Genomic DNA, 19,699 nt, shown 5'->3' on the forward strand with positions numbered 1-19,699 from the left:
TCTTCCCATTTTGCTGCTTCTGTTTGCCCACCTTTTGGCACTTCAAACCGATAGTTTCCATCATCGTGGGGCTTAGCCCCACTCAGCTGCCTGGAACGGTTTCAGTCCGGGAAATCCCCGCATTAGTTCACTGGCCTTTCTCCTCCCTGGGGGGTAACGCATACATACATACATATATCTACATATAAATGTATTTATATAAATTCGTATCCTGGTTATCCTGTGCTCTATAAACATGTACGCATAACCAGCTGAGGTGCCTAGTTTCAATTACACACGCACTTGGCGACGGCCAAAGGAAGGTGGCTCGAACTTGTAGGGGGTGGCACGGTGGGTGGTGGTGGGTGGTGGGTGGTTGGGGGTGAAAGTTCCACATTCCCTCTTTGCAATTGTTGCGCCTTTTATTTGTTTGCTTTCTGCTGTTCTGCTGATGTTTGTTGTTGTTGTTAGGACCGTCGTCGTCATCGTTTCGTGTCATTGCCTTTGTTTGCTTTTTGCAGGACCCTCTTCCTCTCCTTTCGCCCTCTTTCGGCAGGATATGCGCCTCGCTTTCGCCGGGCCCTCTTGTGTTTATTTTCTTTTTATATATTTTGTGCGTGGCGCGCGATACGCACAAAGGCGGGAAAAGTGAAAAGCGCGGCGAAAGCGAGGCGCAAAGGACACGCATGTCCCGCTCTAACCCGCTCCCCCTCCCCCTCTACAATCCGCCGCTCGTTAAAGGTAAAAATTTATTGTATCTTATTATTATTTTTTTATTGACAATACGTGACGCGTACAGCGGCATAAAAAGCAAAAAAAGCACACATACACAAGTAAAATAAAAACACAGCATAAAAAGGACACAGCTCCTTGGCGGCGTAAAAAGATTTCGTCCAATCGATTCGCTTTCGCCTTTCGCTCTTTTGTTATTTTATAATTTTCGATTGTTTTGCTTTGGTGCCTTGTGCTCGTGCAATCCATTTTCCCGCCCATCCTTACATGTCCTTTTCATTCCGCACCCGCTGCTCTCACGCTCGCCAATCCGCTGACACTGCGCTTTTGTCGCTGGCTGGCAGCGAACTAAAAACACCAACTAAATCCAGGACACGCGTGCGTATTGCCTTTGGCCTTTGTTTTCCCAGCTAGTTTCACTTTTTTAGTGCCGGCTAGAATGCCATTAAAAGCGGCTTAGCGCAATCCTTCATCCTTTGTCCTTTCGGGATAGGAGGGTTTCAGCGTTAATCATTGTTTACCCGCCAGACGGCAGACGGGAAAATGCGACCCGCAAATCGAAGATTACGGCCGAACAATTAAGTTAATCAAATCCGCACAATGAAACGAAAATCAAGACATTATCCTGGACTGGCAAACGGGAAAACTTTCACCAAGGCGACCGCCACCCCTTTCTGAAGTCCTTAAAGAGCAGAAACAATTTGCAGCTACCTTTGTTGTACTCACTCACACTCACTGACACACACATACACACGTACACGCATAGAGAGGTCCTTTCGCAGAACGTTTTATCTACGGCAGGCGAGGAAAAAGTTTTTCCTCATTTCCCCGGCCCTCCCCGCACCCACAATCCACAACCCACGGCCCCCGCAAAACCTCTCAACCGTTTCGCTCGGGGCCAAGTTTTTCGTTTGCTTCAATTAATTTTCATTTGTTTACTAATCTAACAAATTAAACTAACGGTTAGGGAACCATCTCTCTGTCCCTCTCAGTTTGGCAAAGGTTTTTCCGCCCGGAACCGTTTTGCATGTCTGTGGGCTCTGCGAGCAGCGGAAATTGAAAGGATTTTCGGGCCCCCGGCAAAGAAGTGGGTATGACAACCTCCCACGAAATCAGTGGGTTTGCTTGCGGTGAAAGTGGGGGAAATCGGGGCCGTGGAAATGGAAAACCGTTGCCTTGACACTGCCAATTGAAAGTTTAATCATCATGATCTCTCAATTGGGCGGGACCCCGGTGGCAAAATGTCTTGGGTTCCCATATTTGTGCGGACTGAGGCGGCAACTGCAGGCTATTCATTAAAATTATGCGAAGGATTTTGGGGTTCAGGTAGCACTATTTGCCGAACCATTCTGTAATTTGGGTAGCAAGTGAGAAATAGAGTATGCATTTATATTAAAAATCATATGTACGATGCCCTGAACCTCTGTGAATATTGGCAGACTTCGTTTAATCCACGAAAAATTTCCATTCACATGGCTTTCCATCTGGGCATGTCTATCCTGTTACTCAGTACCAATCAGTATCGGGTTTTTTCCGCATCTAAAGCTTCTTCCTCCAACGCCCTTGGTTAACAAGTTGAATCATCAGATTTCTTATCAATTTCTGTTGCCATTTTCCATCCTGACCCGTGCCCCAAATGTCGTGACCCTTCCACATTATCCCGCATTCTCCTATTTCCCTTTCCCATAATTTCCCTTTGCTATTTTTACTTTTCCTTTCGCTGCCCGAGCGGAACTGATTTCGGTGTGTATTTTATGCTAATTAATTTTTCACCGAAAAAATTGGAAAATTGGGAGCACAAAAAATGTATACAAGGGAATCAGCTGGGATCAGAAATGCCAATGGGTGAGCGCCTTGGAAGGCACATGATAGTATTAAAGATGGAAACAACGCTTTAATATTTGTGTGCAGCCCTTTTCCACTCATAAAATACGGTGCATATTTCCGTATCACATGTAAAATAATATGAAACAAAGTGTTATGCCAGCTACAGTTCCATTTGATGTATATCTAATACAAGCTGACACCTCACCTGCATTTTCCCCTTGAGCTAACCCAACTCCAAAGGAAATCTTTGATAAATGCCCAAATAATTGCCCGTTCAGGCTAAGCGCGATTAGGATCTTGGACGTCAACTTTTCCGACCAGGAAAAGCGAAAATCCCGTGAAAGAAATGGGCAAACTTCTGTACACTTCACTTTGGCCCCAGTCGCGTCAAATGTCGCGCCGAAAATTATACCTTTCTCGCCAAGGGAGGGCACCTAAAAAATGGCCAAATAGCCATGCAGAGTACCATATTTTCCAACATCCGCCGTTGTTTTTGTTGTTGCCGTGGTGGCGAGGCATTTTTCCGGCTTTTCTTTGGTGCTGACGTTGATGTTGCTGGCTGTTTGGTGTTTCTTCTGTTGTTGTGCATGCAGCCACGCCCACTGAATGCCTTTTCACTGCCTCCGAGCTTTTCCCAGCCCATGCCCGACCATTTTCCCCACTTTTATGTATTCAGTCTCAGTGCGCTCACTTGACTTTAATTCTTTTTTCACACGCCCACTTCGCGGAGGAGAAGAGGCCTGGAAAAACGGGGGGAGGGAGTGGCAAGTGCAATTTCCTAACGGCTCTTAAGCCGCACAACAACGAGAACAAAACTATACGAGCGGACAAAGGGGTGGGGTGGCGAAAAACCACTGAAACATGGCCAGGCTTTGCATTCAGATGAGCATGTCAGCCGAAAGGTGCGTCCGCCCTCGCATTTTCCCCCTTGGCATGGAGTTGTAATTGCTCAACATGCCACACATTTCTACAATTTTATGTAGATTTAATAGCTTCCTGTCGCTTCCAGGCAAATGGCACTGGATCCGAATCCTTTGGCCTGTCTCGCATTTCATTTGCTTGCGTGACATTTCATTTGAGTCGCTTCGAATCGCACTGAGATTCGCAGGATATGCAGGATATGTGCCGCAAATTGCTCGGGATCGGTCACTCCCAGCTCGGCGATTTAATTGATTTAAAACAAAGTTGGCCCGGGGAACACGTGTCGGGGAATGTTGCGGCCAGTCGCGTGGAAAAGTTGGAAAAGTTGGAAAAGCCCCTGGCCGCAGAGGAAAAGCCTTTCGCGAGCCGAAAACCAACAACTTCCGACACTTGACTTGACATGTTAATTGGCTGGCGGGCGGGCCATCATCGCAAAAAACTGTTTGAGGTCATGAAAAGTAAGAGTTTCATATAATAATTATGAAAAGGCTTTAATTATTTTGGGCAAGCCGATGAAGTTCTTCCTAACGACTCTTTCCCTAATGTGAATCAATGCAATTTATATTTTTCGCCATTTCCTGCAGCTCTTCTTAATTTCGCAACTTTTCCGTGCTTTTCCCTGCTTGCAAAACAGCTTTCACACGGAGTTAACTGTGCTGCCAGAATTCTCTGCGCAAAATATGCTTAAACATCTCATTTGGCATTTCCTTTGAACATCAACATCCCTAGCTGCTGGCTCATACATCAAATATGAATTCGTTTGGCATTCCAAGCCATTTCGTGCTGCATCCAGTGCTGCTGCTATTAAGTATCTGCCAGATACTTGGCTGCACATTTTGCATCTTGCTTGTAATTGTATGCAGTTGCAGTGCAGCAAGTGCAGCAAGTGCCGCATATGAAATTGCCTCCCCCATTTTTCGTTCCCTTTTCTAAGCAGTTGATGATGGAGTGCTCGAGTGGAAAGTGGAGAGTGGAAAGTGGAGCGTTCGGAGAAGTAGTTTGCCAAGAATTGTCGCGGATTGCTGATGAGGCTGAATGCGGGATTTGGAATTCTGGATGCGATGGGTTGGGTGGACATTTGGTTGCCCAGCAATTGACGGTTGTGGCTGCAATTTTATATATTTCCCGCTTTTCTGCGGTCCTCCATCTACATCGCCCTATTCCTGTCAGCTTTCGCTTTTCGCTTTTCGAGCAGAAAGCCAAAGCAATCCAACAATCCTGCAACCCAGCAATCCGCAAACTACAAACTACGAACTGCAAAATGCAAACTGCAGCCGCATCCGTATCCGCATCTGTGGAACTGGGTATTTGTATCTGTATCTGTATCTGTATCTCGGCTTTGGCTCGGTGCGTTTGTTTATGGTTTTTTTGTGCTCGGCTTAACTCCCCCCTCAGATTGTTTGTCTTTTGCGGTTGTGAATGCATTTTTCAAACAAATTGCAAATCATTGCCTAACAATAGTTGCCTCTCCCTAGTCTTGCAGTGATTTTAGCCCACTTCACTTTATCTCTTTCGTTCTCCTCTGCGCACTAACAAATGCGGTCAAAATAATGGTGCTTGTAGATAAAGAACTAGACCATCTTCGGTATTAACAATAAAATACCTCATTAATCCATAAATAACAGAAATTAACACACAACCACACAACACAAGCACTTTTCGATTGAAGTGTGTCGAAAGTCGGTGATGGCATACAAAACACACTGTGTAAAACCTTGAACGGACAGCTTAAATACTTTAGAGAATTTAATATATTAAGACTGAGATACCAAACATTTAAACAGTGCTATTATTTTGCCCTCTTCTGTAAGCCTCTGCACTGAACATGTGTCCGTATTTCGGGTTGAGAATCTCCAACCACAATGACAGTGATTTAGTTTTGGCTGCGAGTCTATTACACTAGGTTTTTGTGGCCCAAAGAGATGGAACGGCTACAACCAGCCCAAGGTTAATGTTAAATCTAGCAACTTTTAGTTCCCGCCATTTATCAGTGGAAACGGAGTGGGTAGAAGTGGCCAGAGGGGAGTTCCACAAACTTAAATTGCATTTAAAAATCCCGAATGGGAGACACTTTTTCGAGGATCTATTTACGTTTGCGATTTGTCAAACGGAATTTCGTTCGTTCTGCGTTTTTCTTAGCTTTTCGCAAAGTTAATTTGCCGACATTTAGCCGAGAATAGGAAAAATGAAGAACAACTTTGAAAGCAAGAGTGGAAAAGGACACCCTGGGTGCCCGAGAGCAGGAATTCATTTTATTGAATTAAATTCCGAGAAATGTCCCTGGGATTTGTTTGCCTTTGTTTGCTGCTGCCGCTGCTGCTGGAGCTGCCATTTGTTTGTTTGTTTGTTTGTCTGGCAAAAGTTTTCCAACTGCGAGGAATTCGCTGACTTTGTTTAGCCCACTTAGCAGGGCAATATGTATAAATAAATACGCATAAGTATACATCATAGCAACACGGTTTCTTTCGTGTATTATTGTGTGTTTGCCTACCCTGGCAGCAGTTTTTTTCTTAGTCCTCCGGGTGTTTGAGCGTCCATTGACCCACAAAAAAGTATTTCGAAAGTCGGCACAAAAGCGTAGGAAAATGTCAAGTGGCTTGATCTAAAAACCTGCCATTACGAACTGTTGTGGCTTAAAGTTTGAGGCGCCGAAAACTCAACGTCTTTTAAGTTCGACTCTGCGGCTTATAAATTAGCTGTGTTAGCTTCCGCTCTAAAAATATTTGGCGAAATATTTATTATTTCACTCCTGAATACTGCACCTTAAAAATTTTCACTCATTTATTTATTTTTTTTTTTTGCTTTCTTTGGTTAAAAAAAATGAAAACAGTAGTATATATCGCTTAATTTGTGTTAACTTTGTTCGTCACTTTGGCTGATCAAAGTTGCAGTTGATTTATTTGGTACTTGGTAATAAATCAATTTTTTTACACAGCGTATCTTGTAAATACTTTTTGATTAATGCATTTCTTTTCCATTTTTTATTTTTTTAGTATGTTCTTAATAATTTATAAAAAAGACTGACTCTAACGAGGTTTGAATATGCCATTTGCTTGTCCAAGTTTTCACAGTGCTGCGCCAAAAAGTATGCTGCACAAATACGGATTTTGCATTCGCTTCATAGTCCCTCTTTTCATTTCTATTTTCTTGCACCAAAAAAGCGGAACTTACTTGACTGTTTTTCTTATTTTTTTGATTTCTTGGGAGATGAATGCTCCACTTTGCACGAGCACTGCTACACTGATATATCTTCTTGGCCGATACGATCGAGTCGTGTTTTGCACTTGTTCAAATCGGGAAATGTGGAAAAACGGCGAAATTGTTGCAATTAAATTACGCTTAAGACTTGTTGCACTTTGGCACGCACACTCGCCTATGGGGCCGAGAAAAACACACAAACACTTTGGCTGTTGGTCCTGGTGAAAAACGCGAGCGGAAAATCGCGAGGGGCGATTGCTGGTTTGTCGATTTTTCACTGGGAGAGAGCAACACGTTGTTGACACAAAGACCGCCTAACGAAGACTAATGATTTTCACGCACACGCGACGACTGACAACGGTAAATGGAAACGGAGTGGAAACTGGAACAGCCTGCTAACGAGGCTGCTTTCTCTCTTTTCTCCACCCCCTCTCGATTCTCAACGATTTTCGGGCAGAGCCAATTGAGTTATCAACTGTTCCGCTGCCCAAGCGTTCCTCTCCGCTTGCCGCTCTCTCCCACTCGTTTCCCTTTCAATTTCCTTCGCTTGCTGTTCTACTTTCGCTCAGCGCGTGCGCAGCTCATGAGCGCTCTCTTTCCCATTGCTCTTGCCTTCAATCAGCCGTTCAATCGGCTTTCAACCGCACTCCCTGCTCTTTAGCTTCCCGATTTGGCTCCCGTCCCATTTCCATACCATTCCATTTCGTTCCGTTCCTTTTGCTTAGCAAGGAGCAGCCAGCTTTAACGGGACCTTTGTCCTGGTATTGTTGTTTTTGCTGCTCTTGCTATTTGTTTCGTACACTTTGTCGATGTTGTTGTTGTGCGCAACAGGTTCACGCTGCCTGCCCACCCTTCGTCCTTCTGCGCCACCCACTTCTCCCCGCCTCCTTGTGTTTTCATTGCCTTTGCTTTGAGCTGCTTTGTTGTTGTTTCGCTTGTTGCCATTTTGCTTTATTTTCCCTGCTGCCCAGAAGTCCGTGTATATTTATATTTATTTGCGGATTTTTTGTACGGCATATTCAAATACTGGGGGAAAGTGAAATGGAGAGTACTGCGACTTTTTGATACCCTGTAAGAACTCTTTTGGGATTTCATCTGTGAACTTACTATATATAAGCCATTGAAAAAGTGAAAGTAAAACCTGTTTCCCAAAGTTTATGTATCTGTTTATGTATCAAATAGATTATTAAAAGAAAGAAGATATCATTAAAAGATGCCAATGTCATGTATAAAGAAATTAACAAAAACAGTTTCTGGTGGCACAAGTACTTAAGTTAACAGAAACTCCACCTATTACTTATTAGGCAAGATGTATCAGCAGCGCATATACCCTGCTCACACACACTTGACAGGTACAAAACATTCTGCAGCTTTGACTTTCACTCCTCTTTCGACTTGCTTTCTTTGCACTCGTTGTATTGCGTGCTTCTAGTTGGCAGTGTGTGTATAAATAAATTTGCATATAATTGTTTGCATGTTGAGTGCCTTTTAATTGATTTTATTGGTTTTACAAGCAGTGCGCACGACAAACAAAAGCTGAAAACTCCACATACGGCTTTAGCTCCCGTTTGCCCCGAGTATCTGTGTGCGTTCATCTGCACCTGTAATTGCACCTGCACTATCTTTATATCTTTAGCGCATATCTGAAGCGTATCTATGGCGTGGCACCAGTTATTTACTTGTAAGCACTTTGGCCCGTCAGCCAACCGAGTTCATATATGAATTAACAATGCTGCATATCTCAATCTGACTATGTTTGTCTATCTGTGTGGGGTCGGGGTCCTGTATAAATTATGCAATTTATAAGCTGCATATTTTATGGGTCGCAGGTCGTAAATTGTTATAAAGCCCCGGCCACCCGCCGTCTTTGGTAATGAATGCAAAATCGATCGACCATTTATGCAGCTTTATTACATTTGGCTTAAATCAATTTTTGCAGCATTTTAAAGCGCACAAATGGCACAAAGTAAATTAAACAAATTTACTTTAAATTATGCGATTCGATTACTTCCCGAAATTGCTCAATTTGAGCCCAACTGTTTGAGCTGGCATTGGCTCTTCTAACAAGTTGCGATTAGCAACATTTATACAAGTAAACAAAGACCAGCTATGTTGCAGGAATAATATTATTTTGCAATGCGAATTTATATAATAAGAGTATTTTTAGATGAAAGGTATTATTTTTGAATAATTTGGAACTTGTTTCCCTTTTGAAACCGAAATTGGGGAACTCAATTTCGAGCCGGCAAAGAGTAATTAAGTAGCGAAAAAAAAACAAAGAAAACACTTCGAAGCGGTTGCCACGGTTATATAATTCGTCCTTTGCCTCCCCCCCAACCTCCCAACCCCTCGTACTTCAAGCTGTCTGTAGCTAATCAAAAACTGCGATTCATTGCCGCAGAGGAAGATTCATTGAAGAAAGTGGAGAAAGTAGGGATGGAGATGGGGAAATAAAGCAAACAGCAAACGACTTCTGCCAGTGACAGCCACTAGAGGGCGCCACTCGGGGCGGGGGGCGTGGCCGAGTCCGAGAAGTTTCAGCAGCATCAGAAATTATACGGAAAAAAATGCCGACTAATTTTCTGTTTACAAAAATCAAAATAAATAAATAATATTAGCACTTTACCAAAAATTCCATTTCAAAACTAATTACAAGGCCTGCTAAAGAAAATAATAACTTGTATTAAGTTACATTTATTTCTATGATATGCCTTATTTCAGTTTCTTTCAGTGTATCCTCGAGACCTCGGACTGGAGGACGAGGACGGCAGCAATGGGTGTCAATGACTGGCCTGCCAGTTGGAAGGTGATAATAATCAGTTGGCAGTTTTAACAAGACACACGCCTTCTCCGCCCCTCCGCCCCTCCGCCCCTCCTGCCACGCCCTCCCCGCCCACACAAACATGCTCGCACATGGAAAAACTGTTGACGCTGCCGCCGTGGTAATCCATCTTCACAATGGTTGCTCCGGACACCAGTTATCTGGACCCCATCCCCCATACGAGGATGATGCCCCACACTCTATCTGCTTGGGCAGTAAATCCAGCAGTAAAGAAACTAGATACAAATATCTTTAGCCCGGCTCTCTGTGTGTGCCTTTGGTCTTTGCTGTAATTATAGTGGCAACTTATTCCCATCTCCCATCTCCCAGCACCCATCACCCAGCACCCATATTCCAGATCCCAAAGCCGAGTAGCCCAGCATCCAACTCCCAACTCCCACTACTGCCATTGACAAGTCCAAGTTTTGGTCGCAGATATCAAGTGAACTGCCCAAAACACACAGGCGCATTAAACGCACACACATACGCTGCTGCACAGGGAGAAAACACGATAGGAAAGTTGGGAAATTGCTGAAAATAAATGGTAGGATTTTTGAAAAAATAAAAATATCTACGCATATTCCAGCAGAATAAAGTACAACCCAATTAGCCAATGATATTAACGTGGTACTCGATTTTTTTCACAGTGCCAGGAGTGTGAAGAATGGCGGCGGGGGAACGTAAAGCAAGTCCCATGTGTCCTCGATGTTCGTAAAGTTGATTCATTCATTGCAGAAATTTATATGGCCCCGGACACGGACACACGGATTTTCAGCGGTTCAGCAGCAGGACTTTGATGCTGATGCGGATCCAAATGCGAATGCGAATGCGAGTGGGAGCACGAAGGCGGATGATTTGGATGCGCAGGACGGATGAGTACGACGATGATATGCCGCTGACAATGGCAATGACACCGCCAGCTAATGCCGCCCGCTCGCTGAGCGACGCCGCATGGGGCAACCTTGTTTGCCGCCCAGCCGGATGATTTATCTCGCAGCTGGCCGTAGCAGAAGTGTCCTGGCTGCCTCGCGCTTGGGGCTCGCTGTACGCTTCCAATTAGATGGTCATATGGCCATGGGCGACGCCTCAAAAAGGGGCAGTTTCACGGGGCACAACAAAGCTCCGCCAGCAATTTAAGACGCCGCTCCGTGGGAGGCGCAGTCGGGAAAGTGCCTCAACTCAATTTGGAGCAATTGGTGGCGGAAATAACATATCGATAAATGGGCCTGATTGTGGCAATATACCAGATTCAAATGCGATTCTAATAGAGTTCCGAATGGGGCATTAAAGAGCATCAAGTTTTATACCGAAAGTTGGGCTATAAAAGAAACTTTTACACAATCCATGGCACTGTATCTAAGGATTCTACTGAGTAATGCTTGATAGCTTGTTTGAATGGTTTTAAATGATAGTTTGTTTTATTTACAAGGAAATATTTTCATTTATCTAGATTGCCTATTTCAGGACATCAAGGATAGCTGCCTTAATTACTGCATTAACGTCATCATTTACATTTAGTGTAGTACAGTAGAACCCCTAGTTCTTGGTCATCGCCTTCTTGCGCTTGCGGGCGAACTTGGCGAGCTCCTCTTCGGTGGGTCGGGGTTCACTGTACTTCTGCACCCAGGCATCGGCCATCTTGAAGAAGCGCACCGGATCGTTTTGGTACTCGCCGGCCATCTCGATCTGCCAGGCGTTCTCCGGCTGGGGATCATTGATGGTGGCCAGCAGCACCTGCAGCACCTGGTCAATCCGAGTGGTGGGGATCCAATGCTCGATCTCCAGAATGGGCACGCACACTTGGCCGCGCTCATTGACATTCAGGTGGTACATCCTCGTGTTGATATGGATGCGAGGCGGCTTGAAGGGATAGTCCATTGGGAAGTCGATCTCCATTTTGTAGGCTCCCTTATCGTAAGGCGGCGCCACCGGCATCAGTAGTCCTGTCCACTTGTAGATGTTGTTCGGCTCCACCAAGAGGTTGCGGAACTGCAGGTTCTGCTTGTCCTCCAGCATCAGTGCTAATTCGCGGTTCAGCCGCTTGGGTCCTTCCATGAGAGGTTCCTCCTTTTTGGCCATGGTTCCTTCTATTTTTTGTTTGCTTGCTCTGCTGGCGGATGTAAAAGCTTGCGTGTGTTCTTGTCTGCGAGTGTGGAAGTTCTGGGCTGGATTTGGCAAACATTTTTGACGTGAGCTACTAGGGTGTAGAGCAGGGGAACACTACGAAAAAATGGAGCTGCCTGCTTAATGCTTCTTGGCTTTTTAAGACTACACTGCCACGCGAACTATTTAATTGCTGGCACAAAATATTGAAATTAAAAATTTGCCAAGGAAAAACTGCTCTTTGCTGCTCCTCATTCATGTTTTCTCTGAGTGATGCTGAATGGAAACGCTACTGCGGAGCAGGGCGCTAGTCGAGTTCCAATGCATAGCAAAAATCCTTTCACATTGACATTAATCCCCGAAATAGCTGGCGAGAGTCCGGCTGACGTCGACAGGCTCTGACAGCAGCACATTAGGATCAGACCTGGCTGTGGAAACTGAAGCGCCTGGGAGATGGAGCTAAGTCTATATGGTCGGAGCCAGGGACTGGTGGCCCCGGAGCAATGGCGATACAATGGCCGGCCCTCGAAATGAAAAGCCGTTTTATGTGCTTAGCCGCGTGGAGTTGCAAAAATCGGGCTGTTTGCCCGGCCTTATGCAGTATTTCCTTTTTTAGCCGTCACATTTTAAGCGCAGATTTCATAACCCCGGGCGGCGAATGAGTGGCATGTCTGGTCGGATAGAATGATCCTGGCTGGCGGATGATGAGATTGCCATTGACGTTTTAGTTTTCAATTAGTTGCACGAACTGAGTTGCGCTTCTACCAGGATTTATTCATTTCCCCCCTTCCCCATCCCCATCCCCATCCCGCCGGGGGAAACAGTCGTCTGTGCCACTCATGAATATGTAAAAATCAGCCAACAAACAGAGCGCCAAGGGAAGCAAAGCAGGAATATTTACCTTTTGCCTGGCAGATAACAAAAACATAAAAATTAAGTATCAAAATTTATGCCACAACGTCGCAGTGCGTGTGTGTAATTATTTATAAGCAGAGATGTCATCGCATGTAAATGAAACCAGAGCGCCAAAGGACGCTCCAAGGACCCCGAAAGGACCTCAATGGCAACGGGAATGCCAGCTAAGCATAATTATCTCTGTGTGTGTGAGCGACTGTATCTTTTGCATTTGTGCGACTTCTGGAGAGTGTGATTGATAGCCATCGCTTCCTTGGTCGAGTCCTTTGCAGTTCGGCAAGCAGTTTCAAAGGCGCAGCGAATGCCAGGCTGCGTCATCAATAGCGTTGCCCACTGAATTGGTATTCATTACTAACAGTTTGAATGCTTGCATTTTGGGAATGTATATTTTCCAGTTTTTGACAGATGTCCCACCATTAGTGGCAATGAAATTCCCATGGATAATCTCGAAGAATCACAGCTTCTGCTCCGCCAGATGGCCGCCTAATCAATAGTTTCCTGTAGTTCGCTTGCCTAGTTAGCAAATCGCTGGCTGCCAAACTCTGGGCGAAGTCGGGCCCAACATGATAGATGCCTCCTCATCCGGAGGCAGAAAAAAGGAAGTAAAATCCGGTGGCAGCCAAGGCGTCTGACAGCTCAGCGGGTTGCCATCCCCACCCACCCATCAGTGGCGTTGTCGTTGCCATACTTTTAGCATAAACAGCCGGAAGCGGAAATGTTGATGACGCTCGTCGCTCGTCGTTCAGCGCTCGCAGTTTGCTCCGGGCTCGGCTTCTGGCTCTGGCTCTGGCTCTGGATCTGGATACACTCATATATCCATCTCGCTGTATGTGCGGCTCTGTCAGCCCCGAAAAACCCTACCCCGCACTGACATCCACCGCATTTGTGTCATTTGTTTAGCTGTCATTGCCGGCGTATTGCCGCTGACAGCTAACCGTTGGCTTGGAGCGATGGCGCCAAGGATTCAAATGGGGCGGTGGAAGGAGTGCTGGGTGTCCTGGAACTTTCCCGTTTCTATGAGGAATCACCCAGAAATTAGCCGTCGACGCATTAAATCCAAACTGATCCGATTTTCTATTAGCAATTGCCTGAGATTCTTCCTTTGACTCCTTCCCCTTCTGTATCCTTATACGTGTATGCCTTTGTTTGGGTATTTTCGGTTTCATCTCAATTCGATTGCGAATGTGGCAGCTGTCGCGCCGTTTTCTCTCAGTGTGCCCGCGTGTTGGTTTGTGCACTTTAATCTTTTTATCGTACTTTAACACTTTGGCTTCGGTTTCACGCCTTTTGTTCTGCGCCCTTTGGGTCCTTCATTAGCCCAGGAGTGGAAGAAAAAAGCAAGGCAGGACCAGCAACAACGCGCGAAAAATGTCGCGTGCTGATTTGTCCTTTTTTCCCTGTTGACTTCCGGCGCCTGTCATCGACCTTTTCGGGCCCTTTTGTCAGGACCTGGGTATCGCTTACGGCCTCGAGGGGGATTAGAGCGGGATGGCCGGAGATATGGCTAGAGATAGGGATAGCGAGCCTGATATATGGCGCGATTAACGTGAAAGGTTCCTAATTGATTTGGACTGCAGGACAACGGACAACGGACGGGTTTATCGACAAGTGTCAGCCGCCCAATTCGCCGGTTGACATTTGGCCAAAAGCGATTGGCGCTCGTGCTGCTTAAAGCTGAAATTAATTAAGCGGGGTTTATCAAAAAGCAAATGGGTGGCTGCTCCTGATACACACTCACGACATTTCCACTCGTGCAACAGATTATTTATGCTTTCAGTGGATGCACGACACGGTCGTCATCGTTGCCATGGCATAATATTAAATTACGCCAAGTAAATAAAAGCCAGCACTCGAACACAAGCGCACGCATACACGCCTACACACACACACACACACACATGCAGGGACCTAGAGTCAACCGCACACTCAAAGCCACACGGCTCCTAGAAGGATCCTGGGATCCCGAGATGCCGGCATAGGCACAGGATACAGTTTCAGGATACAGATGCATAAATGGCAGCTGAAGCTCCGCGCTCCATTAATGTGTAATATCCTCAAGCATGGAATAAAATTTTCCTTCTTCTTCGCTTAAACAGCATTCTTAAAGCATATTTCCAAGAATTAGGCATGAGCAAGCTCTTATCTAAAAGTATGAAACAAATATGAAAATGTGAGTACCAAATATCTAGGATTGAATTGATCTCCATGAAGTTGGCTCAACTTTTAGCCGAGAAACTGCCCTAAAACGTATAAATCAGGCTTTAACTTAATGATACACCCCGTTGCGAGCACTTCTGCTCCACTTGCCTGGTTTCCAGTGGGTTTTAATTTGGTGCCCGCTTTGTCATAAATAATGCAAGGCAAACGCTGCAACAGCCACCCAAAAATCGCCCAGCAATTCAAACCCCATTGCGGCGCCCATTCCTCAACCCTTTTTCGCAGTGCTACCAATCCTTGTTGCCATCCTCTGCTCGCGGGCATTACTCAATATGCAGTTAGCTGTGCTCAAACGTGCTGCAATTACGGCTCCAACCTGAGCCCTGCCCCACCGCCACGCCCCCCTTGGAAACGGCTTTTTGCAGTGAGCAACGTCATTTGTACTTAATGACTTTTCAACGTCGTGTGCGTGCAACGTCATTTTCTTGAGGCTTTTTCGGCTGCTGCCGCTTGGCTCGTTTGTTGTTCACTCATTTGCTTATTGCACGGAATGGCGCAAGGGGATTCCCCATAAATAAAACACGCACGCAGCCCACGGGCCGTATACGTGATGCGTGGCAAGCACCTGTTGCAGCCGCAGCTTTGCATCTCGTTTAATTGCAATACAAGTCTGGGCAGAATATGTGCCCAAAAATATATTAAATCTGTACGAAACGGTGGAAGCTTTAGCTCGCAAAACATCAAAGTAAATCCTAAATGGAAAATGGCCAAGACATCAAATAAATCGCTGCTTATGCAGTGCGGCCTGCTCGTCGGGAAATGTTTAATAAAACACATCTGCCTCTTGAGTGGCAAAATTATTATATACGGCCACGATGGGATTTTCTGGGTTCGAAAATGATTTAAAATATTTCTTTTGACAGCTCGCACAAAGTTTAATCGTGGCATGGGCTTGAAGGCCCATTAATAACGATACAAAAAGAACAGGGCAGGATAAAAATGAAATTCAATAAGCGTGATTTGGATAGCCAAACGAACTGAACTAAGCCAAAGCGGCAGAGGAACCGCATCGAATGGTGGCCAAGGAATCATCCGAGCAACTGGTCAAAGCATTCAACCAACCCTCTGTGATTTTATGGATGGGGGAGGTGGGAAAAATATTTAAGGCGTTGGCCCGGGGATGCCAATAAATCAAAGGGCCGAAAAAAGGTTGCCCCCGAACAATGCGCGGCATCTGTAGAATTCTCTCTTGGACCAAAACACACGCCGACCAAAAAGGATGCCCATCAATGAGTGTATTGTGTGTGTTGTGTGTTGTGTGTTGTTTGTTGTTTGTTGCTCGTTATTTGTTGTCCCCCCGTGTTGTTGTTGTTAGGCACACTTTGTCGGGCGGCTGGGTGGCTCTAACTTTTGAGCAATTAAGTTCTCAACTTCTTGAATTCATCAGGAATGCGCAACTTTAAGTCGATATATGAAGGGCCGTTTGGAAGTTCGATAAATACTCCCTTGGCCAGCAACTTGCTGGGAATTTAATCTATTGGGTGGAGTGAAACATCAGGCGTTATTTGAGCTATTTTCCATTAGTTCAGTGTTTATTATTAGCATTAAATTAGTGCAAGCTACGTTTTGCTCTCCAGAACATAAAAAAATAACAAAAGTGTTTAACAATTTGCAAAGCAATCAAATAGTTTGCTAACTTGAGCAAATTCAGCTGTTACAACTTGTATTTTTCTCTAAAATCTAAGCCCATTATTCATTTTCGGTAGCATTATGTAACATGAAGAGATTTTCGTTAGTCTGTGAAAAACATGTTCATAATTGGTTTTACACACTCTTACTTATGTTGCATTTCCCTGCCACGTGCACGGCAAAAGAAGTAAACAAAGTTTTCCACCCAGTTTAATAAAATTAATGACCTTCTCTCGCTCCGAAAAGTGTCGGAATTTCACACACCTCCACCGCTGACCAATGCAACTGGGTAGTTGGCAGCTTTTGGGCGAATCTGGAAACAGAGATGAGTCCTGGCAGGAAGGCAAGCCTGGGCGAAAGGCTCGCAGGACGAAGTCAGAGTCGCGTGCTGAGAGCACAAAGCTGCTAAGCGGCTTAAAGTTGTAGAAAGTTTTTCCAACGCATTCGCGTCACCAAAGGCGCCGCCAAAGTTATGAGTGCCTGTGGATGGAGCGCCCCCGGCACACTAGGAAAACCATAATAACATCGCTCGCTAGCTCCGTATTTTCAAATAAATTAGTGATGATCCAGTAATGAATTAAAAACAGAGTTTGATTTCATGCGCCTAAGCATAATTGTTCGCCTAAGCATGCAATGCATGTTCAGAATTATCACAGGCTGCCTAGGAAGCTAACCAAATTAAAATTCTTATCAATTTCAGCTCTTTAAGCCGTATCGGGCACAAACTTTACACGAAATTGGGCTCACTACTTTCCACACATACTTTTCTGCAAGTGCAGCCGCCGCAAGGCGGACAAAGGCAAGGAGTGGGTGCAGCTTATCCGGCCTCCAGTGGAGGCGCCACAAAGCGTCGTAACGGGCTCCAACAAGTGCAGGGTGCAGGGGACCATTTGCCATGGGCTGAAAGCATACTCGACGTCTGCGTCGCCATGGCAAATGAAGTGAAGCGCGGCAAGTAAAAGGATTAAGGACGCTTAATATCATTGATGAGCGGCGCCTCGTTTCGCCTGGGCCCACATCCTCGCATTGCCACAATTTTTATGCCACTCAAAGGAAGCGCTGAGCCCAGATTTGTGTTGTGTCTATAGTTCTGGCCTGGGAACTGCTGCAGCGGTTCCATGAGCACCGAAAGGCAACTGGGCGGAAAACCCACCCCAAGGTCAGCAGCTGCCCAATTAGAAATGCAGCCGAGGCGGAGAAGAAGAAAAAAAAGAAACTCACTTTCGGCAACTTTATGCAAATAGCCCGGCAAGTTGCGATTCGTATTCGTAGAATTCGTGAAACATACGGCAGTGTAATGAATATTTACGAGTCCACAATTCGGCCAGTGCCAAGTGCAAAGCACGTGCGAAATCTCATAAAATTTCCCACACACACTCCTCAAATTTACGCTCGAAATAATACGGCAAAATTTTCATTTAATTATGTACTGTTAAAGTCCTCGAAGGCCCGGGGATGAAAAAAGTGCCCACCCCGCACCGCCCCAATAATTAAAAGCGAAAGCGAAAGCGAAAGGTGAGTGTAGTATCTGGCCCGTCGATGAACAATTGCAGCTCGGGGGTAATCAAAAATGTATCTTTCAGCTTGGGACTTACCCGAAAGCCTCCGGCAAACGACAACAAACCGGCTGGGAAATGCGGAGAACGGAACAATCGCTGGGGACTCGTTAGAAAGGAGCTGCAATGAAAAGTGTGGAAGAGCATTTACTTAGATTAGATTGCCGGCTTCAAGAGGAGTGCAGTGTAGGGTTGGACTCTATAGTGCTCAAGCTGGTTACTTGGGGTTAATTTCCAGGGCATGGAACGGAGGATAAAGGTGCTGAAGAAGTCCTTGAAAATGGCATTTAATAGTATTAAATGTGAAATGTACATTTTCCCACATTTGTTGTGAGCGCTTCCCAAGAAAATATGCTTAAGCTTATGATTTTTCAACCAGCGCATTTGTACTTCCCTATAATTGGATAAAACAGTTGCTGCCGCGGAAAATTGTTGAATCATCATCGTCGTTTCGGCCAGCAGATGCGCCAAACTGTTGGCCCACTGCAACTGGGCTTGAATGGGTGGCTTGTCTGTTGCGAAATGATTTTCCATTGCTTTAAGTTGAAATGCCCGGCAAAAGCTGCTCATATTTACAAAATGTCTAATGAAAATATTTTTCTGCTGCCCTGCTCCATCCGAGTAAGCTTGTTTGAAAGGACTGTGCAAAAAAAATCAAATTAGTTGCATGAATGGTGTGCTGGACGGATTAAGGGGGCGTGGCAGGAGCTGCAGGAGCTGCAGGTCCTGCAAGTCCTGATTCCATGCGCTTATATGTATGTATATACGAACTCTTGTGATTCATGTTTGTGTGCTAATTGCCACAGCATGGGGTTGGGCAAAGTCGAGAGCTTATCAGAAATTCTTATCGCATTACTTACTTATGCCGTTTACTCGGCTATTTGTCATAATTATCCAGCAACTAGGAAGATTCATTTGCCAAATGTTCTCCGTATATCTATATATCTTCCTTTTAGTCCCCATTGAGGGCATTGAAAATTGATGTCCTTCAGTATGCATCAGGTTCCCTTTAGGACCACCCAGCCAGTCACATGTGCGCCCCATCTCAAATCTCAACTTTTAACTCCGTCGCAAGCTTTTGAATGCTGCATGAGCCGAACAAAAAATCTGATAGCGCATTTAAAATGGGGAAAATCAGGAGGGTTAGGGATCCCGAGGAGCACAAAGCGCACGACTGAGTAGATGAGCATAGAGAAACAACAAGATACTAAAGACAGCTGCAGCAGCAGGAAAAACAGACACACACACACACACCAGGCTAGGGAAAAGGAAAATAAGAATCAAAAGAAAATTGCAGGCAGCGAAAAAAAATCAGGTTTTTTTGGGTGGGGGATGGGGGGTGGGGCGCTGGGTTCGGGGAAAAACCATATCAAGTAACTGAGCCGCGCCAAGCGGCTGCATAGTGAAAATGCAACTGTGCGGAAAACTGTGCGAACATTTTCATTTTCAATGCAGCTCTTGGCACACAAAACACACAGCTAGACAACATTAACAGTGGTGGTAGTAACAACAACTAGCAAATAGACAACTTTAAGTACACGCATGGATACATACTCTCGGAAAAACTCGGCAAAGAAATCGCTGAAAATCGCTTAGAACGTAGAGCCCGAAAAAAGAAATGTTAGCAATAGCAGCCAAATACGAGAAGGAAATACACAAAAGCATATGGATGTGGGTAGGAAAATAGGAAAGAGGGGGGGCGGAAAACGGGGCACTGGGCCACGGAAAATGGGGGTCAGGGGGCGGTGTCGCCTCTGACTTTTCTTTCAATTTGCAACATTTTCTGTGGCACGTTCCAAAA

At 45.3% G+C, this 19,699-nt stretch overlaps 2 protein-coding genes across 3 annotated transcripts in view; both read right to left on the minus strand.

Annotated features, from left to right (window-relative positions):
- The window catches only part of LOC6544268 (connectin), a 46,650-nt gene extending 28,639 nt beyond the window's left edge, over positions 1 to 18,011 (minus strand). Inside the window, exon 1 of one of the 2 annotated variants that reach the window (XM_001971918.3) lies at positions 17,938 to 18,011. The gene's annotated coding sequence lies outside the window, so the exon portion shown is untranslated. Of the gene's footprint in view, positions 1 to 6,630; positions 7,012 to 17,937 lie in introns of those variants that run through there. The other variant, XM_015157799.2, reaches the window with a different exon arrangement.
- LOC6544269 (ubiquitin-conjugating enzyme E2 L5) lies at positions 10,921 to 11,678 on the minus strand. Its single transcript, XM_001971919.3, has one exon. The coding sequence runs from the start codon at positions 11,555 to 11,557 to the stop codon at positions 11,015 to 11,017; it is 543 nt and encodes a 180-aa protein (XP_001971955.1). The 5' UTR covers positions 11,558 to 11,678; the 3' UTR covers positions 10,921 to 11,014.
- Positions 18,012 to 19,699: the final 1,688 nt, after the last annotated feature.

Source organism: Drosophila erecta, unplaced genomic scaffold, assembly GCF_003286155.1.
Source record: "Drosophila erecta strain 14021-0224.00,06,07 unplaced genomic scaffold, DereRS2 tig00000021-arrow-pilon, whole genome shotgun sequence".
Lineage (NCBI taxonomy): Eukaryota > Metazoa > Arthropoda > Insecta > Diptera > Drosophilidae > Drosophila > Drosophila erecta.